The sequence below is a fragment of the Emydura macquarii genome, unplaced genomic scaffold (assembly GCF_026122565.2).
Source record: "Emydura macquarii macquarii isolate MOO-44397 ecotype Brisbane River unplaced genomic scaffold, CSIRO-AGI_Emac_v2 contig_2292, whole genome shotgun sequence".
Classification (NCBI taxonomy): Eukaryota; Metazoa; Chordata; order Testudines; family Chelidae; genus Emydura; species Emydura macquarii.
This window is the reverse complement of record NW_027132429.1, coordinates 1556762-1581806: the sequence shown is the minus strand read 5'-3', so window position 1 is coordinate 1581806 and position 25045 is coordinate 1556762. Positions and strand designations below refer to the sequence as shown.

General features: G+C 55.8%; 2 protein-coding genes across 3 annotated transcripts; one reads left to right on the top strand and one right to left on the bottom strand.

The window, feature by feature from the left end:
- Positions 1–488: 488 nt before the first annotated feature.
- TRIR (telomerase RNA component interacting RNase) lies at positions 489–9733 on the bottom strand. The gene is made up of 3 exons (XM_067560485.1): positions 9470–9733; positions 4793–4870; positions 489–3077 (listed from the first exon to the last, which is right to left on the bottom strand). The coding sequence occupies exons 1-3, from the start codon at positions 9731–9733 to the stop codon at positions 2970–2972; spliced, it is 450 nt and encodes a 149-aa protein (XP_067416586.1). The 3' UTR covers positions 489–2969.
- A 356-nt stretch (positions 9734–10089) lies between these two features.
- GET3 (guided entry of tail-anchored proteins factor 3, ATPase) lies at positions 10090–18338 on the top strand. 2 transcript variants are annotated; one of them, XM_067560484.1, is made up of 8 exons: positions 10090–10154; positions 10404–10592; positions 12019–12166; positions 12642–12790; positions 13450–13600; positions 13985–14092; positions 16715–16912; positions 17539–18338. In XM_067560484.1, the coding sequence occupies exons 2-8, from the start codon at positions 10432–10434 to the stop codon at positions 17668–17670; spliced, it is 1047 nt and encodes a 348-aa protein (XP_067416585.1). In that variant the 5' UTR covers positions 10090–10154; positions 10404–10431; the 3' UTR covers positions 17671–18338. The 2 variants fall into 2 exon arrangements, with proteins under 2 accessions (XP_067416585.1, XP_067416584.1); XM_067560483.1 differs by lacking the exon at positions 10090–10154 and having other exon boundaries at positions 10250–10592.
- Positions 18339–25045: the final 6707 nt, after the last annotated feature.

Genomic DNA, 25045 nt, shown 5'->3' with positions numbered 1-25045 from the left:
GACAGCATCATCCTATAGCTCAGGCACGAGGCTGGCAGTCAGGAAACGGGTTCAGATCCTAGCTCTGCCTTTGGCCAAGTCATTTGCCCTCCCTCCGTTTATTTCAGTTGTAAGTGCTTCCAGGCCAGGATTGTCTCTTGCCACATACAGCACCGAGCACAGCAGGGCCCTTTGGCTTGGTATGGGTCTGAAGGCTGCAGTCAATGGGATGAGCGGTGCCTGGGGGGGTCAGTGTGTCTCCCCCCCGAGCCCTGCCTAACAACCATGTCCTCTCAGCTTCTGCAGCAGGGCCGTCTCCCTGCATTCTGTAGCTTGAGATGCTGTGGGATTCTTTCCCAGTCGATTGCTGGAGAGCGTGTCTGTCCTCGGGGCAAGGGTGGTGGTGGACTAGCAGCGCCTGTGGGCTTTCGCGTGCATCCCTACTGCAAAGCGTGGGGCTTCTAACTCGTACCCCCAAGCAGGGCTGGCCAGCCTGGGCTCAAAGCACCTTCAAACCCACCTCAGAGCCTCTTATGGGACAGAACTGGGGTTTGGACTAAAACCCAGGTAGGCTCCTGGCTTGACAATGCAGACATGGCCCAGCTTACTTCCATAGCTCCTACCCCATGAGCTCAGAGCACTTTACAAACATAACCTCGGGCCCCTGCACTGGTGAGGTCAGTTACCACCCTTTCCACAGCCAGGAAAGCCATGCCATAGCCACCATCTTACTGCAATCCATTTACAGCAGCTGAACCTCAATGGCTTCATTGGTAGCAGACAGCTACTCAGTTATACAGGTAAGAGAAAAGAGACAAAACAGCAACATTTACTGTGAAACAGACCTATCAACACAGCCGTATTTACAACAGTTTATTTTAAAAAGCCAGTATTTTAAGAAAAGTTTTCAGTGGCTCTGAGCTTGGCCTTTAACAGTGATACAAAGAGGGGTGAATCACAGGGGGTAGCCAAAGGGGACTGGAACGGCCACCAGTTCATGGCGCGGCAGCTCCAAGGCCCAGCCCACTGCTTAAACCTTTACTTATGGAGGATACTGTCTATGCTACCAGGCTGCCAGCTATAAACCTCTTGGTGTCACTAAGGTAGAACCTGGCAGGTGTATTTAAGATTGCACAAGAGATTCATGTCACTCATCTCTACCTATTAGGGGGATCAAGCCCCTCCATGACTGGCAGAGAGAATACACTGAAGGGAAAGCACAGCCTTTCCCTCAGGGCGAGAGCCATTCCTGGGGAGAATCAGGCTCCCCACACTATTCCAGGACCAGTTTTGGATTGATTGATGAAAGCACCTCTCCATCCTCACCACTGGTGCTGGGCAGGAGTAGCTCCAGGTGCTCACTGAACAGGTCAGAAGAACTAAGCAGCTGCCAGTTTCCAGCGGATCAGCCCACCCCCTGCAGGCCCAAGAAATTCATCACTTGATTTGAAAATGGCACAATGGGCCCTAAGATGTAGAACCACCATGATCCCACACTTGGGGGGGGGAGGGGAGAATAAAGGCACGGAGTGGAAGGTTTACAAGCTGCAAGCCCTGCCTTTAAGCCATCACGGCCAGTCATGGGGACTGTTCTGCTGTCCCAGAGGCACCAGAGAGTCCTTGTCATTACAGGTGGGTGTTTAGTTTGAGATTGCCTCTGCATGTCAGATCCCGCTAGCAACACATCCAGCTTTCTCCACTGCCTCCAGCTGCAGTTTAAGACTTCACAGCGTTGTAGAAACTCTCCCCCCCCCCACCCAGTTTGGGATATCTCGTGAGTAGGGAAAGAGGCAGAGTTGAAATGACTTGGTCATAACTGCAGCGATCCAGGGATCTGGCCTACAGCTCATGCCCCTCTACCACTCTGATGTAGCATAACCTTCAGCAGGAGGACATGGCCCATTTGTGACCAGGTGCGCTAAGAGGCCTTGCCACAGCTGATCCGAGTCTTCAGGAGCAGTAGCAAGTTTTTAAAGCTTTAGTCTGTTCCCCTCCCCACGCATGACAGTGCCAGTTCAGGCTCAAGTTTCATGCTGCTTAGAGGCCTCCAACTCACTCAGATAGTTCTGAGAAACACACCGCTCCCATCACACCGGCAGCAATTGCGGGTCACAGTTGCAGGAGTTTGTTAGGCAGGCAGTGATGAGGGCTGCCTGAAACCACTGGAAGTTGTGTGAAGGAACAAGGGACCCCTTCTGCACTGCAGAGGAACTGGGGGGGGGAAGCAGCATCTCACAATAGATACAGTACATGGAAACCACCATGAGGCAGTAACCCAGAAACCCTTGATTGTTTTGGAAAACACAGAGAAGGGTAACGGAGCAAATGTATTGCAAAGAACACACTGGGAACCCTCCAACAAGGCTGCCTGGAACATAGCACCGGTATCAAAGACACCCAACAAAGCAGTAGCAGCTTAAAAATATCCAACGTCTTTAATGAGTAAATGCAACTGCAGCATCCACTTCCACATTTACCTTTAATAATGGAGTTTGACGCCCGCCATCTACTGCCTATGGTTTCTACTCAAAGAAGTTAGCTAGTATGAAGCTCAACTTGCTGAGACGGCCGGAGTCCTCAATGGGTGAGAGGAAAGAACAAGGATGGTGGGCCAGGTTCTCGGATGCGTACGGATGTGGAAGCGAGTTGTATCTCACACGCAAGAGCTGGTGATTAGATTTTGTTTTGACAGCCAGAGAAACACACAACATCGTAGGGATTCCACTATTCTGGATTCTTTAAAAAAAGCTACAACTAATTCAGAGTCTGGACTTCCCAGAAGGAACAAACGAAAACCAAAACTAAGTAAACGACAGACTAATGAAAGTCTCGGCGTGCCTGGGTATATAAAAAAAAGTCTGTGCAACCATCCACTGGAGCCAATGCTAGAAATAGCTGTGTTAAGTTCGTGGTGACTAGCTACCCTCCTTCGCTGTTTTAAATAAGTATGTACAACAGAGTGTCCTCACTGAAGTCAGCAGGAAGAGGGGCTATTTAACAAGGGGTCTTGTTTTGTCATCGTCGCTACACTGGTGGGCTTTGTATTTTTTCACTTCTGCCATGTATTTGGCCCAGGCATCTCCTTTACTTGTCAAAACCTGCAGAGAGAGAGAGAGAGGGGGCAGGGGAGGAGAATTCAAAGGCTGTAACCAAAGCGCGCACATGCACACACAGGATTTCATTTTCAAAGCGCTTTACACTAATTAGCTATCCACCAACCCCTTCTCCTCACCCGGGAAGGGAGCTGTTGTCCCAGATGAGGGCATGGAGAGGAAGACTCTCGTCCCAGGTCACAGCAAGTCAGTGGCAGAACTAGAACCCAGGAATCTTGACTCCCAGCTCTGGGGACAGACTCCAAGAACCCAGACTCCCTGCCCCAGCCCTGCTCTAAGCACCAGAGCCCCCTCCTCGAGCCAGGAATAGAACCCAGGAGACCTGGCACCCAAATGCCGGTTCTAATCCCACATGTAGTTTGGCTTTCAGTTACACCAAACCCCTTTAAGTCGTGTGTGGTGAAAGTGCATGCAAGTGACTTTCTGAGAATCCCTGCCGTTAAGAGGCTGGTATACAATTAGCATAGAATATTAGAGTTGGAAGGGACCTCAGGAGGTCATATAGTCCAACCCCCTGCTCAAAGCAGGACTAACCTCAGCTAGGCTCACAAGGGCTCTGCAATGATCCCCCAACCATCCCCAGCCAAGGGGGTAGGATGGGAGCATGGCCAATTAGCACTGAGGAGCTGCAGTACTGCTGCTAGTCTCGGCTTCCCAGGACCCATGGGAAATGGTGTAACCTAGAGCAGCCCTGAGGCTGTTCTAACGGAGGGATTGTCTGCACAGGGAAATAGTTTGGAATTGCCACTTTGGAAGTGATTAACCTAAGCGCAAGAAGGGCCTCTCATTCCACATTTGGAAGCGTTCACATGGAGAGGACTTCATTACAGGGGCTAACTCCCCACATGGACACACTTCTTCCACCCTTGGCCAAGCTCTCTCAATCTCGGAAGTGCGGAACATGAGCGTCTCCCTGGAGAGTTGGCACAGAACAGCTAGTGTCTTGTAAATTCATACCCGATCTTATTTTGCGATAGCTTTCTCATGTAGACAAGCCCGGAGGGGATGAGGCAGGTAGGTCTCTGCTCAGTCCCAGAATAGGTGGGCATAAAAGCGGCTCAAAGCAGTACAGGAACTGAGTCACCCAGAAACCCCTGCACAGTAATGCTCCTTGATTGATCTTTCAGGAATGTTTACAGTCACTAATATTATAAATATTAGAGTAGAACCTGGGTTTTACAACACCCATCTTACAACGACCAGTTACACAAACCATTTTTCCCCCGGGGGGGGGGGGGGGGGGGGGGGGGGCAGCAGAGGGAATCACGTAATGAATGCAATGTCGATGAAGAACAAAGTCGACGCCCTTCACGTTCCAATACCGTCAATGCATTGGAAACCGCTTTGCAGCGGTTTGAAGGACAAGCATGCTAGCTACGCAGGACACCATATTGCAATTTATTCACCAGACCTACTATCATTTTGAGATCATCAATTTTATCAACTCTTCGGTCCCCAGCTGGTTTGTAAAATAGAGGTTCTACTGTCACCTCTAGCTCTTCTCTAGCATTTTTCCCTACGGAGATCTCAAAGCGCTTAAAAATCAGCACCACTCCCATTTTACAGATGATGAAACTGAGGCACAAATGGTCACGACTTGCCCAAGGTCACCCAGCAAAATAGCGCCAGGAACAGAAGCCAGGTCTCCTAGCTCCAGTCCAGTGTGCTATCCACTAGACAACTCTGCCTCCACCACTTACCTCCTCCTCAGTCTTTTGCTTCTTTGCTACCACTCCTGTCTTCAGGGCTAGTTTGTTGCCACCTCTCCGCTTGCCCACCTGGGTGAAGGGACAGAAGACTGCAACCGTTATACGAGCCCTGGCAGCTGCAAGGGTAATGTTGCCCACTATATAATGGAATAGGGAGTCCTTCAATTAGATCATCTTAACGCGTCACACGCCTGCTCTTCAGAATAAAACTGCCAAGCGTTACCTACAGCCTGCATTCCCCAACACAGCCACCGATGCTAGGAAAAGACAAGCGCACGTTCAACAGCTGGTTACCGACACATCTGTTTGGTTTAATCCAAACGCAAGCAGATGCCAAGGAAATCAGAATCCTAACCCCGATTTCTCCCCAACCCAATACGAGCCACTATACCAGGGCTGCCTCTCAAGGAAGCTTTAATTTTTCTAGCCTCATGCATTCCCTTCCCACATCACCTGCCACCACCTCGAACATGCCTTAAGTGGTTTCACTTAGAGGTGTTCGCAAGTATCATTAGGGGATATTGAGCACTGCACAGTCTTTTTGCTGTTAAACTGCTGCCTCATGGGTCATAGCAATGTGGATTTCGATAGACTTCACCAAGCGCTCCTAGCACTCTAGAAATCTCTGTATCAAGTTTATAAAGCTAACATAGCCTGAGGTATTATTTTTATGCAATGATATAAGCAGAGTTGATTATGTGCATTCAGTAACTGTCCAAGTAGGAAGTCAGGGGGAAGACATTTAGCATAAAAATCATGATCTTCAAGAGTCATTCCTTCATGCCCAACATCCAGTCAGTTTGCCGGGACTCTCAACCACAGACTTGGGGAAACCCTGTTGCCGTTCCCGCTCACCGGCCCGCAGAAGGCTGAATTTGACTATTCAAAGGACATTCAAGCAAGGCAAGATCCCATAAAATCCCCGCTTCCTCCTACCCCAAAAAAAGGAGATCCCAGCTCCTGTACCAGCCAGGCTCTAACATTACTGCAAACCTTGAATGACAGCCTCTTTCCCCCACCGCCTGTCCCAGCATGTGCTAGGAACCTGACGGCACGGAGGCAGGACTCTATAGCACAATGTGTGCACTTGGTGCTTCACAGCCCATTAAAACACAAGAAAGTAAAAGGCAGAAAACCCTCCTCCAGCCTTCACACTTGGATCTTCATTCTCTAAAACCCCCGTTGATCCTGAACTAAAGCAGGCAGAGGGAAAATGTGGTTTTGAGTCTCACTCTACACAGCTGCCTGGGATGGTAGAGAAATGGCAGCTCACTAGACACCACCACAAACAAGAACGTGCTGCGCTAGGTTAGCGCTGTATGCAGGAGGTCAGGTTTGTGCCTCTATCTATTGTACTATGTTCTCTGACAGATTGGCCTGCACATGAAATCCAAAAATAGTTATTAGTACCAGTAATATGCAAATTTCATCACACAGGAAGGGGATGGGGGGGGGGCAGGATTTTCTAAAGGGCAGTCAAACAGCTCTCGCTACAGTAAAATAATATTCAACATGAAGGGAATTTTAAAAACCATGTACCTAGGGGTCTGTCCTGAACAACATCCAGCAAAATACCTTGGTTAGGGCCTGATTAAAAAAGGTACACAAGCACATGACTAACTTTTTGCATATTAATGGCATCATTAGGGCAGTGGTTCCCAAACTTTTCTTTGCCATGGCACACTGAGACCTTTAATTATTCTGAGGCACACCACCATTTAGCCTCCAAGTGAACTTATGAATATTCATGAACCAATTCAGAACTCAATTAGTTTTTCAAAAAAAATTCTGTGGCACAGCTGCTCAGGCCTGGTGGCACACCAGTGTGCTGCGGCCCACCGGTTGGGAAACACTGACTTAGAGGACAAGCTTCATATCTTGGCGAATCAGGGCCTATGCTACGCACTAAGCAGGCCCCAGGATGGCCAACAATGCTTCCGATTAGTCAACGTACTTTGATGCTGATGTTATAACCATGGGCAAATATCACCGCAGTGAGGAAGGGGAGCATTAATGGCTGCGGAGGTCAGTTCTGACTGAAGCACAAAGCAGTTGACCCCCATTTAACATTTGCGATCACCACCATGATTTTCACCCACACTTAGAACCACTTGTACAGCCAGTGTCAGAGACAACTGGGGAATGCAATGGTTATTCTTTAGCGTTATTTTATCTCACTCAGCTTATTTTCTCCATCCAGCTCCTGACAACTGCTTCTTGAACTTTGTTGTAGCTAATATGGTTCAAACTCTCGTGAGGATAGGGCCTTAGATGTATTTAGCCCTATCATGGTTTGCTTTAGCATCTTTGCCATCTTCAGAAGTTACAGCTAATAAGCTCCCAAGCCCAATAGGGGAACAGCGTTAACAACTGTTAAGGAAGCACACTATTCAGTGTAAACTGGGTTGCAAAAGAGTTAATTTGACATGTTACTCTGAAGCAGTGGGCCACAGCACACTGGTATGCGTTTAGGCCTGAGCAGGCGTGCCACGGAATTTTCTGAAAAACTACTTGAGTTCTGGATTGGCTCATGAATATTCATGAATTTTTTGGAGACTATATAGTGCTGTGCCTCAAAATAATTAAAGGTATCAAGGTGTGCCATGGCACAGAAAAGGTTGAGAACCACTGCTCTGAAGAATAGTCAGTTAGGTTGTAAAGATCCAGGGATAAAAACAAAAGTTAAGACTTCTTTAAAAGATGATTCCACCCACATGCCAGGAAGTGAAAAATGTCATTGCTGGAATACGTTTCTTCTGTAGCACTGAAAAACTCTCTCATTGGAAGGCAGCTTCATCCAGAGTCTCTATTTTATAAATACCACAAGTGTGACCAATAGCTCATAGTATTCGTGAGACATTTACTTCTTCATTCTCTCTGTGGTAGCAGATCTGTGAAGCAAGAGTAAGGGACTTGCCCAAGGCCATAAAGGCAGCAGCAGAGCTGAGATTAGAACTCAGGAGCTCCCGGTTCCCAGTCCCATGATGACAAACCTGCCATGATGTTAGATTGCAAACCAGTGACTGTTGCAGACAAAGCTCTAACGTCTTCAAGCTCAACTGGCTTTCAAGGCAGTGAGGGCCAGCTATTACAGCAAGGGACAGGCAACCAAGAATGATGGATTTGCCCTCCAGGTCTAAAGGGGGTGTGGTTTAGTGGTTAGAGCAGCGGCTGAAACTCTGGATGGAAGGGAGTGGGAGTCACACCTCCCAAGCTCTAATCCAGATTTGCGGCTAGTCCAAGAGAGCTTTAGCCAGTTTGCAGTATCTTTTCTTGTTTCCCTCGCTCAAAAGCAGGGATAATACTTACCTCCGAGGAGCGCTCAGAATTAGCTACTTAGCATTGCAGTGTTCTGAATCACGACAAACTCAAAGGATTTATTCATCCTTAATCATTACAAAGCCGTCTGATAAGGAGGCAGCCTTGCCAAAGTGCACGCTCAAGCAATGGTTTTATTCCTTAATGTGCACCAGGCCAGCATGGGCCCAGGATTGGCCATTCAAGTTCTACAAAAGGAACTTTTTGAAGACTCCAGCAATTAACATTTTCCCCTCCATTGCTGGCACGGGTGCACAGCCAATTAACTGAAACTAATCCATGAAGCTGCTTGAGTGGGGGATGGAAAAGGAGGACCTCTGTGAACAACACCTGCAGCTTCTCCCAGTGACATTCCAGAGAGATCAGGTTCAGGGGCACCTATCACCAAGCACTGGAGGGAGGAAGAAATGCCATTGCCAGAGAGAGAGAGAAAGGAGGAAAGACTTCATGTGGGATGGAGAAGTTACCTTCAGAGAGGGGGGACAGGCCTCCTCCGGGAGATGGGGAAAATGACACCCAGTGAGGGGAGAGAGACCCCCATTAGGGAGGGAACATGGTGGGAACAGGGGTTTCCTCACTTGCTGAGGATCCTAAAGCAGCAAGGGATCAAGAGAGTGAGTGGGATGGGGACTAGCACCCCACAAAGAGAGTGGGGCAGGCTGCCAGAGGGACAAGGGAGGGAAGGGCTGCAGGCTCTGAGAATCAGGACAGGGAGGGGGGAAGCTAGCTGGGAGCAGATAAATACCCAGGGGAAGAGAGGTGCTAGAGAAGGAAGGGAAGTTGTAAACAGTGAAAGAAGATGCCTGGGGGTTGGGTACAGGCCCTGGGTGGATGGGAAAGTTTGGTCCCAAGGGTGGGTAAGAAAGGGAGAGTGTTGAAGCCCTGGAGGGAAAAGGAGGCAGCAGCAGCAGAAGGGAGGTGTAAAAAAGAGGGGAGTGGAGGAGGCCCTGGGGAATGAGAGAAGTAGGGTAGAAACTAGAAAACAGGTGGGAAATGGAAGTGGGTGGGACAGGAAAGAGAAGAAAAAGGATGGAGAAAGTGGCTCAGGCAGGGCCTCCCGGGGAGGGAGCAGGAGGCTGGGACTGGGGGTTTGAGGTCCCAGGGGAGGGGAGGGGTGAGAGAATGGGGAGGTGAGGCCCTGGATGGAGGAGAACGATCGTGGGGGGCTGGAAGGGAAGCAGGCTAGGAGGAGACTGGAAGGAGGGGCGGGGCGGGGCGCCCCAGGGAGCATGGGGGGGTGATACCGGGGGTGGGGGCAGAGTGGGGGGGGGCGGGGAGGCGCGGCACCAGCGGGTAGCGGCGGAGACCGAGGAGGGGCGGGGGGGGGGAAGCGGGGCCCCGGGTCCTTACGAAGCTGAGCGCGCTCCCGCTCCTCTTCTTCCCCTCCGGGCCCGGCGGCCGTTGCTGCGGCTCAGTCCCGGCCCCCCCCGGGGCCGCGCCAGCCGCCGGCTCCTCCCCGGGCCCGTCCTGGGGGGGCGGCGGCGCCTCCCGCCCCCGCTGCTCCGCCTCCATCTTGCGCTTGAAGAGCTCCAGGAAGCTGCCGTCGTTGGCGAAGACGTTGACGCCGCCCGGGCCCTGCTGAGCCGCCGCCGCCCGTCCCCCTCGGGCCGCCATCTTGTCCGCGGAGACCGCCGCGCCCCGGGGGGTGTCGGGAAAAAGCCAGCGCCGGCCGCAGGGCACGACGGGACAAAGCCCGGCCCCAGGGAGTGTCGGGAGAGCGAGCTCTTCCCGGCAGGCAGCGCTCGGGGGAGCCGCCGGCGCAGAGCCCGCTGGGATGGCGCGAGCGGCCCGCGCAAGGCACGCCGGTCCTGCACGCGCTCCTGAGGGATAGTACGCAGGCTCCGGCATCCATCGGAAAGCGCACGGCCCCCTGGCCGAGGACGACCAATCGGCTGCCAGATCATACGCCCCCGACACCAATCACGGGGCCCTTTGGCTAGTAACGAGGCTGTCTCCGCTCCATAATCCAACGAACCAATCAGCGCCGTTCTATTTAGACCAATCAAGTAAGGCGGATGTCGTAGGGGCCAATCAGGTGAGGCGAGGGGGGTGGAACTGGTCAGGGCCAAATCAGGGTGGGAGGGTTTGTTGAACGGCCCAGTTAGAGGCCGAGGGGGCGTGGTCGGACTGTACCATTGCTGTGGACTGGGGGGATAGACTGTAGTGGTTGTGGGCCGGGCGGCCTATATACGCGGGTGTGACTGGGGTAGGGCGGCCGATCTTCGCCTTCCGTTGGTGCGTTGTTCATTCTGTGCGTCCTCCCTCTCCGAATGGTCTGACCCAGTGCCGGGGTCACGTGAGCCGGTTCCAAGATGGCGGCAGCGGGGTCCGGCTGGGGGCCCGAGGCGGACGAGTTCGAGGACGCCCCCGACGTGGAACCGTTGGAGCCGACGCTGAGCAACATCATCGAGCAGCGGAGCCTCAAGTGGATCTTCGTGGGGGGGAAGGGCGGAGTGGGCAAGACCACCTGCAGGTGAGGGGGTGGGATAGACCATTCCAGTGGCGGGGGGAGGGGGTCAAGCGTGTGCGTGGCCGTGTACTACTATGGGGGAAGAAGGGAGGATTGGGATGTACTATTATGCGTGCGGAAGGGAAGCGGTTGGGATGTACCATTACTTTGGGGAGGGAGAGATACGGCCACCTTGGAGGGGTTGGGATGTACCATCAGGAGGGGGGCAGGCTGGCGGTTACCTGTAGAGGGGGGCATTGGAATGTACCTTTTCTACCTGTAGGTAAGTAGGATTCGTATGTACCATTATGGGGGGGATTCGGATATACCATCACGGAGAGGGGGTGGAGACTGCCTGTAGATGAGGGCCTATGGTAGCACATAGGGAGAATGACACCTAGCATTGCCACCCGTCTGGGATTTACCTGGACAGTCTATTTTTTTGGCTTCTGTGCCCAGGTGCCATCACCACCTGTAGGCAGTGTTGGGATGTACCATTGTGTAGGGGAGGGGTGCGGGATCTGCCACTAGGAGGGGGAGCAAGGGGTGAGGCCCCCTGTAGGGTTGGGATGTACCATTCTTGCAAGCTTGGCTGTGCTATTGCTGGGGGGGAGCGAGGCCACCTGTGGATGATGGGGCACTGGGATGTGCCCCATGGCATGGGGAGAAGGGAGTGAGAGACCTGCTGGGGATGTGTGACTTGGGGAACCCGCCTTCTTGTGCTGGGCCTGTCTAGCTGAACAAAGGGCTGACGTGGCTGCCGGCTCTAACGACCTGCTGGGGTATTTAATGCTGGGCCTACGGGGAGCGGAGGAAGATCTAACACGACGCAGGGACTGAAGTTGAAGCTAGACACGTTTGGGCTGGAAAGAGGATGGACGTTTTTACCGGCGAGAGTAACTAACCCTTGGAACAATCCGCCCAAAATCGTGGTGGATTCTCCACCTCTGGCCGTTTTTAAATCTCAATTGGGTATTTTTTCTAGAAGACCGACTCTAGGAATTGGTTCGAGGATGTTCTCTGGCCTGTCATACGGGAGGTCAGACTGTTAGATGATCACAATGATCCCTTCCGCCCCTGGCATTGATGAATCTGGCCTGGGGGAGGAGAGCGACCGGCAGGGGAATGAGATGTACCATTCTAGCCAGAAGTGGGGCAAGGCCAGCGGTGGGTGTAAGACAACTTGTGAAGGGTGCTTGGGACAGAGGAACACGTGGCTAGTACAGGTGGGCTTGGTAAGTACCATTACGCTGGGTGGAGAATAGAACTGACTGCTTGCTGGGGAGTTGGGATCTACTCTTGCAGCTTTGAGGGCAGGAGGAGTGAGATGCTCTGTGTAAGGGAGAGGTGAAAGGACCTCCCCATATCCCATCTCTCCAGCTATTCCCAACCCCTTGGATTTTCTATAGCTATTTCCCTTCTCATATCACCTTAATTGACCCCCTCACAGCTGCAGCCTGGCCGTACAGCTGTCGAAGGTGCGCGAGAGTGTCCTCATCATCTCCACAGACCCAGCCCACAACATCTCCGATGCCTTCGACCAAAAATTCTCCAAGGTCCCCACTAAAGTCAAGGGCTATGATAACCTGTTTGCAATGGTGAGTTTAGGCTACGGGGGAGGGGGGATAGGTTTCAAATGGCTTTAATCATTCTGCCATGCTCCAGGACTGGAGCTGAATCTCAGAGCTTTCAATGATGGACCCAGGAGTCCTGCTTCCAAGCCACGAGTTTTAACCACTAGATCAAGCTGCTTCTTAGAACTGGGAAGAGTCCTAACTCCCAGTCTTTCCCTGCTCTAACCACTAGATCCCACTCCCAAAGCAGGGAATAAAACCCAGGAGTTCCGGGTCCCAGTTCTCCCTGTTCTAACCATTAGCCCCCACTCCCCTTCCAGAGAATAGAACCCAGGAGCACTGGTTGCTAGCCCTGTTCTAACCCATTAGGCGTTCTCCCCTCTGTCGTGCTGTAGCATCCAAGGCAAGAGCTGGTGCTGAGCCAGTAAGTCTCCCATCCTTTGGGCAGCGCTGACCGCCCTTCCCTAAAACCCTTGCTCCTTCTCCTTCCTTTCCACAGGAGATCGACCCCAGCCTGGGGGTGGCTGAGCTCCCGGATGAGTTCTTCGAGGAGGACAACATGCTGAGCATGGGCAAGAAGATGATGCAGGAGGCCATGAGCGCCTTCCCTGGCATTGATGAGGCCATGAGCTATGCAGAGGTGATGAGGTGAGCTGGGGGGCCTGGCACTTGGGGTTCATGATACTTGCCTGACGTGACTGGGAAGCTTAGCTGATCTCAGGGATGCTCTGACACCGCTACAATTTGTGCCAAGGATGGAATGGGCCACGGAGGGTGAACTCCCCTCTAGGGCTGGGGTGCCACTGCCAGCCTGTGGGGGGGGGTCCTATCTAGGGGACTTAGGTATCCAGGTGTGAGTTGTACCATTATAGTGGGGGGTGTTGAGAACAAGCCCCCCTGCAAGTGGAAGGGAACAAGAGCACTTTCAGGTGAGGGGGAGCTCTGGGATATACCATTACAACAGTAGGCCCCTGGGGTGTACCATTATAGCCCCTTGGGGGGACTGGGGACAAGACCACCTGTGGAGGGGGGGATGCTCTGGGATGTACCATTAAAATCATTGCAGAAACGAGGTCACCTGCAATGGTGGGAGGGGTGTGGGGTGGGAGCCCTCTGGTATGTACCACTACAGCCAGGGAGGGGAGAGACTGGTTTGGGTCATGCGTAGTCTGGCACCTTTGACCAGCGCTATGGAGAAGGGAAGGGGGCGCCCCAGATTCTTGTGGAACGAGATGAGTGTGGTTACGCTTCTGAGGCTAAGCCCCAGGGTCCCGGCCCTGGTGCCAATGTCCGTCTGGCCCATACAGGCTGGTGAAGGGGATGAATTTCTCCGTGGTGGTGTTCGACACGGCCCCGACGGGGCACACGCTGCGGCTGCTCAACTTCCCCACCATTGTGGAGCGGGGCCTGGGCCGCCTGATGCAGATAAAGAACCAGATCAGCCCCTTCATATCTCAGGTAACCGGGAAGGAGCTGGGGAGCCAGACTGTTACAAGCAGCTTGTTTCTAGATCTGGGGCAGCCTGGGCCAAGCCACGGACTGCGTCGTGGTGTGCGGCACTCGATTGCTGTGGCCTGCGTCTCAGTGCATCGCATTCAGTGGCTCTGATCTGGCCTTGGTCCTCCTGGGTGTGGCTCTGTATCACTCTGGCGGAAATCAGGTTGGGCTTGGCTGGGATTAGGGGACACCCCATCCTGGGGTCCAGCGGGACCGAGCATGCCCCGCGACTGCATCCAGCCCCTCGCGTCGGGGTCATGACGCTAGCTACGGGGCGGTTCTCTTAGCTGAGCTGCGGTGCCGCATCGCGGCTTAACCCTGCCTCCCTCCCCCGTCCCTCTCCAGATGTGTAACATGCTTGGCCTGGGGGATATGAACGCCGACCAGCTGGCCTCCAAGTTGGAGGAGACCCTGCCCGTCATCCGGTCAGTGAGCGAGCAATTCAAAGATCCGGTAAGAACTCAACACGGGGGCAAGTGAGGGGGTCCAATGTTGTCCCTTTGGACTGAGCCTAGCACACTGCACAGAATGTAGTTTGAAGGCTGAAGGCACCTAGTGCTTAGTCACTGTCACAATTAGTACCTCTCTGTATTGCAATAGCACCCAGAGGCCCCAAACAGGACCCACTGTGCTAGGTGCTGTACAGACCTAAATGTATAGATCCTAAGGCTAGAAGGGAGCCCTGTGATTATCTGGTCTGACCCCCTGTGGAGCACAGACCTGATTCGTTCCTGTTTGAACTAGAGCAGAAAAACAGCCAGTCTTGAGTTAAAAATTGCCAGTGACAGAGGACGCACCAGAGCCCCTGTTAAGTTCTTCCAATGGTAAATTACCCTCCGTGCTCGAAAGAAACGCTGTCGTCTTTCTACTCTGAATTGGTCTAACTCCAACGTCCAGCTGTTGGATTTTGCTGGGCTGGTCAATGTAGCAGACAAAGCTTTGTTATCAAATGTCTGCTCCCCACGTGGGTCCTTGTAGACGGCGATCAGGCCACCCTGTAACCTCCTCCCTACGCTAAACAGACTCGGCTCTTTGAGGCCAGCGCTGGAGGACGTGTTTTCCAGCCTTTCAGTCATTGCCCTGGCTGTTCTCTGCAAGATGTCAAAGAACTTGCAGTCTACGGCCCTCGGTCTGTCTAGTACTTGCCAGGCTGTCATTGCCTGATCTTGTCTATACTTAACCCAGGCGAAGGTAGGGTGTGAGTTGAAAGCACACGAGCTATTCCTCATGAACTTCGGGATGGGCTCAGATGCAATCTTCGCAGCACCCCTGTGAGGGAGGGGGGAGGCACTACCCACTAATTTACATGAGGCATGCAGAGGATTAAATGACTTGCCCAGGGTCACAGAGGGTCTGTGGCAGAGCCAGTTTCTTGAGTCCCAGCCTGGTCTACATTTGAAACTTAGGTGGCCCTAGCTATGTCACGCAGGGTTATGGAAATTTCACACCCTGAGCACTGGAGTGAGATCAACATGGCTGGGTCAAGGGAAGGATTCTTTCTTTGACCCAGAGCTACTGCCTCTCGGAGAGGTGGAATACCTCCATGGAGGGAAAACTCCTTCCAGTGATAGTATCCAGGGCTGGGTGGGACGAGGGGGATCTTTTTGGTTGGGATGGCAAGATCCCTGCTGCATCTGCCACCCAGACACCGCAGCGTTCTTCCACTGGCGTTGCTGCCGTTTGGTTTTCTCTCCCGTTGAGGCAGTGGAACCAGAGGGGTGAGTTTCACCCTTTTGGCTGATCAGTTTCTAGTTCTCTGGCACTTTGGAGAAAGACGCTCTGGTATTTGATCCCAACTGGAGTCATGACAGAGTTGAAACGTAAATGGACAAGGAGCCCTGGGAGAAGACTCTCGGTGCGCAGACAGCGGGCCTGATTCCTGGTCGCTTCGTTCTTGCACACGGGGTAGGGATGAAGGACGCGGCTTCCAGTCACTTTTGCGCTCCCTGTGTTCTTGGGGTCCCAGCTGGTGCAAGTTAGAGCAGCCTCCAGGCTGCTCTAGTTTGTGTTTTGCTTCCTATGGACCCTGGGAAGCAGAGAATAGCCAGAAGGCAGCGTGCTCCAGCCTCCACCCTGACCTACACAGGCCCTGGAAGCTGCATGGGACATGCAGGGACAGGAGGAGGGGTTTGTGCTGCAGGATGGGCCCAGAGTAACTGAGAATCAGGCCTGATATTGGTACTGCCCTGAGCTACAGCAGACCCAGCCCCACCTGTCCCTTCGCATTCCTGCAAGGCTGCTCTGGAATTCGCTGCTGCCGGGGAAACCCTCCTGTCTGCCACCCAGTCTGGTCGCTTTGAAAAGCGAAACAGCTGGAGGCAGGCTGGGGCCCAGCCGGTAACTTCAAGCCCATTAACGGTGCTTGGAGCTATGGATGCTGTAGTGCTGGCCCTGACTGCGGGCGGCCTGCACTGGAGCTGTGACTTTAACCTCTTCTCTGCTGGGACAGGCCCTTCCCCCACCGTTTAGCAACGTGGGAAGGCCAGGGTGGTAGGACCCAGGCACACAGGTGAGGATCCAGTGAACCATTGGGGGGATCTAGCACAGCTGCAGAGAGACTGGGCTAGCGGAACTGGCGAGTCCAATCCCGTGAGTAGGGATGGGCCGGGACTGGCTGGGCGCATGGATCTAATCCTGCCGGCCAAGCCTCTCTTCTTTTAAAAAAGACTGAACATATTTAGTAGGTGTTTTACGGTAGTGCCCCGGACCCCACCTCAACTGAGGGCTGACTCAGGCAGTTCAGTGGGTTTGGGGAGAGGGTCGAGATTCTCATTAGCGCTGTCCTTTGTCTCACATGGGAAGGGAGCATGGTCTAGTGGCTAGAGCAGTGGGGACTCCCTGGTCTTGTTCCCAGCTCTGGGAGGGAAGTGAGGTTACAGCAGGGGGTTGGGAGCCAGGACTTGGGGGTTCTGTCCCCAGCTCTGCCATTGACTCGCTGTGTGATCCTGGGCAGATCTCTTCCTCTCGGTTTCCCCCCCTCTGTCAAACGGGGAGCTAAAACCCGCTTCCTCTGGGGGCTGAGAGTCCTGGCAGGGCGCTGAGAGCAGAGTAACAGTGTCCTCCTCCGCCCCGCAGGAGCAGACCACCTTCATCTGCGTCTGCATCGCCGAGTTCCTGTCGCTCTACGAGACGGAGCGCCTCATCCAGGAGCTGGCCAAGTGCAAAATCGACACCCACAACATCATCGTCAACCAGCTGGTGTTCCCTGACCCCGACAAGCCCTGTAAGATGTGTGAGGCCCGGCACAAGATCCAGTCCAAATATCTCGACCAGGTAGGGAGCGGTCTGGGCAGCTGCCCCCTGTCCCCACCCCTCTGGGCTCCTTCTAGCAGATCCCCTGCCCCGAACTAGACTCCAGCTGGCCTTCTCTAGCCCCACCTGCCTTCCCAGAGCCTATCCCCAAGGTGGCTGGACTGGGCGCCTTCTCTGGCATGGGAAGCTCAGATCTGGGGCTCCAGATGTGTCCGAATCCTTTGATACGGAGTCAGGTAGCTCCTGGATCCCAGGTGAGGCCCCTTGTCCAAGGGCTAACCCTGAATCCAGCTCTTGGCTGCTTCTGGTCTCTGCTCTGCAACTGCCAGCCTGAGGGCGCTAACCCTCCCCACTCCCGTGTGAGAGCCAGCCCTGCCCCCCTGCCCAGATCCGGCCTCCAGCTCTGGTTCAACTCCATCTCTGCCGCCCGGCGTGTGATGCAGCTTGTCAGGCCTCAGCCTGGCTCGTGGGGGGGCGCAGCTCAGCTCTGCAGCCCTGAGCGGAGAGCCCAGCGGGACCACGGAGCCTGAAATCCCTGGGGGGGCAGGGCTGGGCCCCCTCGGAGGTGGGGGAGGAGGTGCTGCTCCACCATGCTGCAGGGTGGAGGGGAGGGACGACTGGTTCTCGCTCATCTCCCCCCCCCGCAGATGGAGGACCTGTACGAAGACTTCCACATCATCAAGCTGCCGCTGCTGCCCCACGAGGTGCGAGGCGCCGACAAAGTCAACACCTTCTCCAGCCTCCTCCTCGAGCCGTACAAGCCACCCAGCGGCAAATAGGAGCGCCCGGCCGCAGCTCTGGTCTGGACCATTCCACTTCGTCAGTTACGCCCCCCCTTGTCCCCCCTGTTACCCGTCACCCCCACCCCTCTTCTCTCCCCCCCCAGCCGCGTGCGATCCTTCCTGCCACGTCCGTCAGGCTTGCAGTGAGTGGGGGCGGAGGGGTCGTATTTATTTCCCCCTCCAAGGAGGGGCAGGATCTCTCTGCCGCAGGTAGAATACTGGATTCCCCTTCAGGTCACTACATCAGTCACTTGTCGCCCCCCTGCCCTCTTTCTCCGGGGCCTGGCGAGTTTTGCTGCTCCCCCCTTGCTCGAGGGGGCGCGCCGGGCGCCGGGAGGCAGAGGGGCTCCACCAGGCATTGTACAATACCGTGGCTCCCGAAGCATAAGGAAAAACCTGTAAATAATAATAATAATTAAACAAAAAAAATCAGAGGAAAAGAAGGCTGTGGGGTGTTCTTGGGTAGTGGGGGAGAGGCTGGGAGGTCCCCTGGGGGTGGGGCTGCATATGCCAGGGCCGTGCCCCTTTGCCCAATTCAAGGTTGAGGAGCAGGGAGTCTGGGCGGCCTACACGGCTTTCTGCGTGGTGGTTGCTAGGCCGGTGTGGGAACTCGAGTCTTGATTGGGGGGGGGGGCAGTATGGTCTAGGGGTTAGAGCAGGGGAGGGGGGCCAGTCCTCAGTGGTTCTGTTCCCAGCTTGCAGAGGAATGGGGGGCGAGCGAGCGGTTGGAGCAGGGTCGGGGGAAGGCAGGGCTCCGGGGTTCTGTCGCTACCCACCCTGGGCCGTGCGGGGGGGGGGGGAAGGACAGTCGGCCCTACGCCGGTGCGCTTGCTCGATTGACAGGTTGCTTCTCTAGCCGAAGGGAGAAAACCAGCTCTCGGGGCTGGCGGGGAAGCAGGGCCTGATTCTCAATCACGCCATCCTTGCATGGTGGGGAGGGGGGCTCCCTGTGTTCTGGGCCCTGGTATCAGAGCAGCCTCTGGGCTGAGAAGAGCCCCCCAGGCCGTACCCTTCTGCCAGCTCCATGCTGGCTGGGGAGGGGGGAACTCACACCTATTATGACCACCAGCCCCCCAGCAGCCGTGAGAGGCTCGAGAGTCCTGCCAGCTTCTGCCCCGGCCTCACAGACCGACCAGCCCAACCCAGCCTCATCTGCCCTGCAGTCTGGGGCTGGGCTCGGACCCTGGGCCCTGAATCCTTCACCCAGCATGGGCGGCCTCCCCCGGCAGGCAGGGGGATGTGGCTTCCCCTTCAACCCTGCAGCTCCTGGCTAAGGCTGGTTGGCAGCTGAGACCCTCCAATTCATCTCACCCAAGCCCTCCCAACCAGCACTGGATCCCAACCAGCAGTGGGGGAACTAGAGTCCCGGGGCCTGTCCCGTGCCCAGGAGAAGGATGTTCTGACAGCGAGGGCACCGGCAGGAGTCACCCAGGGCTCTGCTGGTCCACGCCACCCCCTGCACTGCAGCTTGAGTCCGTCTCAGGCTCCAGGACTTGCGGCTCCCTGCCTGATCGGAGACCCCCTGATCTCTGCTGGGGGCTGCCCCCAGAAAATCCCCCCCTCCGTGGGTTTGGTGACGTGGTTCCTTCCCTGACAGCAAACGGAGCAAAACCCCCTGCCATGGGAGAGCGGGGGTCTGACTGGGGTGACCCCTGGCTTGAATTCAGCCCCCTGGCAATGGCCCCTGCTTGGTGGAATTGAGCCTGGAGGTGCTGGAGGCAGGGGGTATCCTTCCCCAGACCCCCACCTTTGCTCTCCTGCCCTGCTGGGGGCAGGGGATCAAGCGTTGTTTGCATGGATCCGAGATTCCTTCCCAGCCGCCTGAGGCTCTGCCCGGAAGCAGGACAAGGGGATTGCACCAGCTGGCCATAAAAGAGGAGGGAGGGTCTTTGTGGTTCAAAGCGCAACCATCGGAGTCGGGACACCTGGGTTCTAGCCCCGGCTCTGGGAGGGGAGTGGAGTCTAGTGGTTAGAGCAGGGGGCTGGGGCCAAGGCCTCTTGGGTTCTGTGCCCAGCTCTGGGAGGGGAATGGAGTGGAATGTAGTGGTCATAACAGCACAGGGGGAGCCAGGACTCCTGGGTTCTCTTCCTAAGGGGGCCCCGGCAGGGCTCGGTGACCGTGTCCCATCCTCCCAGACTCCGGCTTTGCTTGGGTGGCAGGATCCGGCTGCACCGCCCCACCCCGTGCCCGCCAGCAGCGGGGCTGTGAGGCGTGAGCGATGGGTTATGAAACACACGGGGTCCCGTGTGCGCCTGGGAGGGGGGTTATGTAAGTTGCTCTGTGCCTGGGTCTGGATCTTGCATCTGCCCCAGCAGCAGGAGGCCGGGATGGCTCATTAGCACTGACCCGCTCAGCCGTGGGTCTCCAAGCTGCCCAGCATGGCTGTGGGCACCAGCCCCGATCTTAAAGGGCCAGCATCCTGCTACGTGGCTATTTCCCTAGTGCATGAAGTTAGGGGGGAGGGGGAGTTGTTCAGAGCTGGGGTGTTGGCTCTGCCCATTAGGGGTGCTGTGGGAGGGGAGTGGGGTCTAGGGCATAGGGCCGGCGGGGGCTGGAAGCCAGGATGCCTGGGTTCTCCAGCCATCACTTCCAGCGGTGCTCTGGTTGCTGGAGCAATGTCACCTCCCCCCCTCCACTACCCAGCACAGCACAAGCCGCCCCCCTCCTCCCCTCCCAGCCCATGGCTGTGCAGACAAACAGGAAACCGAGCAGCTGGGGACGGGGAGGGCAGGGCAGGTCCATGTGCCAGGGAGGGGCTGGGAGAGAGGGTGAGGGGGGGAAAGGGGGTGGTTGAATCAGCCTCTGGCCAGGTGCTGCCCCAAGGAGCCCCAATGACCCCTGCAGCGCCCGGGGGGAGGGGGGGAGAGTGGATGCGTCTTGCAGGGCTGAGTTCACCCAGCCATCAGCATCATCAGGGAGCCCCCAGCCCCATGGTTCCCAGAGGGCAGGGCAGATTGCTCCGGGGGCAGCTGGGTGCTTAGCCAGGCATGTGCTGGGTTTGCTCCACAGGCCAGGAACCAGCCTGGGGCCAGCCCGTCCCCACCCCACAGACACAGCAGCGATCATCGCCCCAGTGAGCGCTGCCCCAGGGCCCTGCTTAGCTGGGTCACGCGGACCAGAGGCAGAGGGAGTGGGAATAGGAGCCAGGAGTCTTGGCTCCCAGGGCCCCCCACTTTAACCACTAGACTCTATTCCCCACCCAGAGCCAGGGATCAAACCCAGGAGTCCTGGCTCCCCTCCCAGCGCTAACCTCTCCAGAGGCAGGGCTAGGACCCAGGAGTCCTGGCTGCCATGTGTTTCTTGGAAGGGGGGTTGCAAAACTCTGAAGAATGCGGTGGGGGATTTGAAGACGCCCGGCTGGGCCGGAGCAAGTGCATTGTCTGAGCTGTTTGCCCTGCTGGCCTCCCCCCGCCCCCCAGAAACCAAACCTTGGAAGTGTTGACTCGCCAAAGAGAGCTGGCTGAGGAGGGAACCAACAGCGGGAGGGAGCCCGGACCCCCAGGCGGGAAAGGGGGGCGGGTCTGGGAGCAGGAGCCCTGCACCCTCCGGGGCTGGGAGTCAGGACACCTGGGTTCTCTCCCCAGCTCCAGGCCGGGAGGAATTGGATCTAGGGGTCAGAGCTGGAGACTGGGAAGAGGAACAAGGAATCCTGGCTCCCAGCCCCACCATCCTCCAGCCCAGGGCTGCTCAACCTTCCTTTTCCAGGACCTCCTTTGAAAATATTTCAGGCTGTGACGACCCCCACAGGTCATGGCCCCCCCCCCCCTCCTGGCCAAGCCACCCTTACTTCAGAGCACCGGGCCACTAGCCGCTGCTCTCCGGCCACCCTAATCACTAGAGTCCCCCATCAATTCTCTCCACCAGGCCCTCAGCTCCCCCTGAAACCAGCCCCAGGCTCAGACCGTCTGTGTTCTGTGTGGAGATGGTGCCACCCCCCCCCCCCCTGCAGAGGTGGGAAAGGAAGCCAACTACCCTCCCCAGGGGCGGGCCCTTCCCTTTAATCCCCCCCTGGCCAGGCAATCAGAGGCTCTGAGCGGGCAAAGGTCAGCGGGGTGGGCTGGGCGCTGAGGTATTTAAACAGCAGCTGGAGCAGGGGGGGTCTTTACGTGGTTGCAATTGCTGCTTGGTTTCCCCGCTGCCTGCTGCCGGCTCCTGCTGCTCCCTGGGTGTCTCCACCCGCTTAGCAGCCAGGCCTGCGGCTCCTTTCACCCCTCGGCTGCCTGCACTTTAATTTCTCCCCCAGCCTGTCTGGCCGTGAGGAGCCCCGGCAGATCCAGGCCAGGTGAGTGCAAAGCGCCCCACAAACGGCTGCTGCCTGGGCCAGGCGGCACCTGTGGGCGTGGGCATGAGGGTGGAAGTAGATGGGGGGGGTTGACCTGTATGGGGCTCTGCACAGACACCCCCTCTGCCCCATGGGGTGCTCCGTGGACGTGGCCTAGGCTGGGCTCATTTCAAGACTGGAGCCTTGAGCTCTGTCTTCAAAGTCCCAATCCTGCAGCGGTTTCCTTAGGTGTATTACGGTAGCACCCAGGCTCCCGTCCACAGTTAGGAAGCAGACCCCACTGGGCTGGGGGGGGGGCTGCACAATATTAGGTGTATTATGGTAGCACCGAAGTGCCAGAGTTGCAGATCAGGCCCCCATTCTGCCGGGTGCTGGGTGTTATTTAGTAGGTGTATTACGGTAGCCCCTCAGCGCTCCAGGCACTGGGTGGTGCATGCTATTTATTAGGGGTATTACGGCAGCACCCACGCCTGAGCCCATTGTGCCGGGTGCTGTCCAAACCCAGGGGTGCTTGTAACTAACCCCCTCACCCCCGCAGGGGTCACGCAGTTCTGAGTCGGGCGCCTAAAAAATGTGTGTGTGGTATCTGCTCAAAAATCACAATGTGGCTTCACTACAGACCCATGGTCATTGCGGGGGAAGGGGGGGTTCAGCCATCCAGCTGCAGCCGCTGGAGTTGAGACTTTAAAGTTTCAAGACCACAGAAGCAGAGTCTTGCATCACATGACTCCGGGAGCTGGAGCTTTGTGGGGGAGGGGAGGGGAAGGCCAAAAAAAGACCAAAGATCAGCAGAATTGTGGTTAAACCAAGCGACTCGGTGCAGCTGGGCTGCCCGTAAACGTGACTGCCAGGTGTCGACAACGGCCCGAGACCAGTTCAGGGCTGACTATTAAAATAAGGGCTGGACTCAGAGAGATGAAAGGCTTGACTGGACAATGAGATCATCCGGTCTGAGCTCCTGGCCTGCAGATAACCTGCGATACCTGAACATGGTCCCAGTGCCACTGGGTGCAGAGGAGCAGCTCCGTTAATAGCACGGCGTGGCGGGTTTTAGGTGCCGAGGGACGCGCTTGAGTTGGTTTTGTCATCGTTAAGGGTAGCGTCTGTGAGAACATGTTGGGTAGGAAGGTTTTGAATCCTCACTCTTCAGTCACTCTGCCATGTGCTGCTCTGTGATGGTTCTCGGACTAGTTTAGCCAGGACTGTGCCAATCGGGCTGGCTTCGTCATGGCTGGCGGAAGGCCTGGGACTATGAGGTGAATAGTGACCGTGGAATTATTCCTGGAAATCTTGGTTGCTTGAAGCTTCACCACTTTAAACCCCCTCCTCCCACCGGGATACATTTTGTAATGCCCCTTTGGGGATAAGGGGTTAAACTGAGAGGCAGGACTCCTGGGCTCTGTTCCCAGCTCTGGGAGGGGAGGGGTGAGGAAGGGGAGGCAGGACTCCTGGGTTCTATTCCCAGCTCTGGGAAGGTGAATGGGGTCATCTAGTGGTTAGAGTAGGAGGCTGGGACTAGAACCCAGGAGTCCTGGCTCCCAGCTGCCTCCCCCCTCTAACCCACTAGACCCCCCTCTCCTCCCAGAACCAGGACTGGAGTCCAGGAATCCCAGCCCGAGGACTGCGCTCTAGCGTTCAGGGCGGGGTGGCTGGACAGCGGGTTCCCCTGAGTGCAGACAGCCCCCTGCAGCGCTGCTTCGCTCTGCGGGGAAGAAGGCGTGTTTAGAAACCCTCATTGCCCAAACGCAATAATGACAGGTGCCTTTGAATAACCGTGCGGGCGAGGCCCTTATCCCATGATGAGGGTGACGAGCTGCTGCGGCGCTTATACTTTCCCCAGCCCGTTTTCATTCCACCTGCCTGTTTCCTTTGCTCGCTGCCGTCGATTTAATCCACTGTCTTGATTTCACGCTGAGTGACGAGCTTTGTGTTGGCCGGAATCTCCCATCCCAGGAACGTGCCCCGCACAGATTGGCTCACGCCGGATTTTGCCAGCGGGGCGTTACGATGACTAAAATTGGGGCTCTCCCGTCAAAGTCCCTGGGGTCATTCGTTCCTCTGCACTTTTCTTTTTGTCAGTATCAATCTCGGGTGCGCTGTGGCCCTGGCTTACCCGGACCATCAGATAACAGCGTTGGCTTGTTCATGGCCAACTTGGCTAAAAATAGGGAGTTGGCCTTAAAAATCTCCGTCTGCCCGCCCGCCCCGGCGCAAAGGCACTTTCTGGGCTCCTTGCGCAGGGAAGGACAAACGGGAGGAGCCGGTGGCGTCTCGTGAGTTGCTCAGCGAGTGGAATTTCTTTCTGCAAAAAGCTTTCAAATCTTGCCGGGGGGGGGGGCGACAGCGAAGCAGGCTGGGGACATTAATTAGCCGACTCATTGGGGAGACCAGAACCGGGCCTGGGCTGAGCGCCTGGCTGGGACTGACAGATTGTGCTGTGGGTTGTTTTGTTTTTTTTTTCCTGTGGGAAAACAACTGGAGGGGTGGGAATCTTCTGGGGAAATTTACCAGGTGGCCGTGATGGGAGCCCATGAGTTTACCTGGGGGTGGGGGGCATCTTTTGCCACCAACTGGCTAGCACGAAATGAGTTGTTAGCAGTAGGTTACATGGGCGCTCTGGGGAGCAGGGGGCTGGAACAGTTTGTATAGTGGGGGTGCTGAGAGCAAGGACAGAGCAAAGGATCCAAGAGGCTGGAGTTTGCAGCAGGGGTGAAACCAGCCAGGGGCTTGTCCCCCCCCCAGTGTTGCTCTGCCTGGGATGAAGAACCTCTTCATTTTGGGTGTTTCTTAAGGCCCCCAAAACACTGAGTTGTCTTGGCGTGGAAGCCGAGTGTCCACCTTCATGGCTGCTGCTGAAGGCTTGAAATTGAAAATATGACCTGCGTGTGACCGACAGGTTCTGTTTCTTTGCCTTCTGGATCCCGGCCCGAACCCGGATCATTGCTTGAAAAGATCTCGTGATTTTCAACACTGATCTCTTGATTTTTGGGGGCAGGGGCTGGGTGTCTGAATGCTTCAGCTTGGCCGGGTAGCTCCTGATCTGGAGCGAATTTGGGCACCTTCCTTCTTGCTAAAATTGTTTCCCTCAC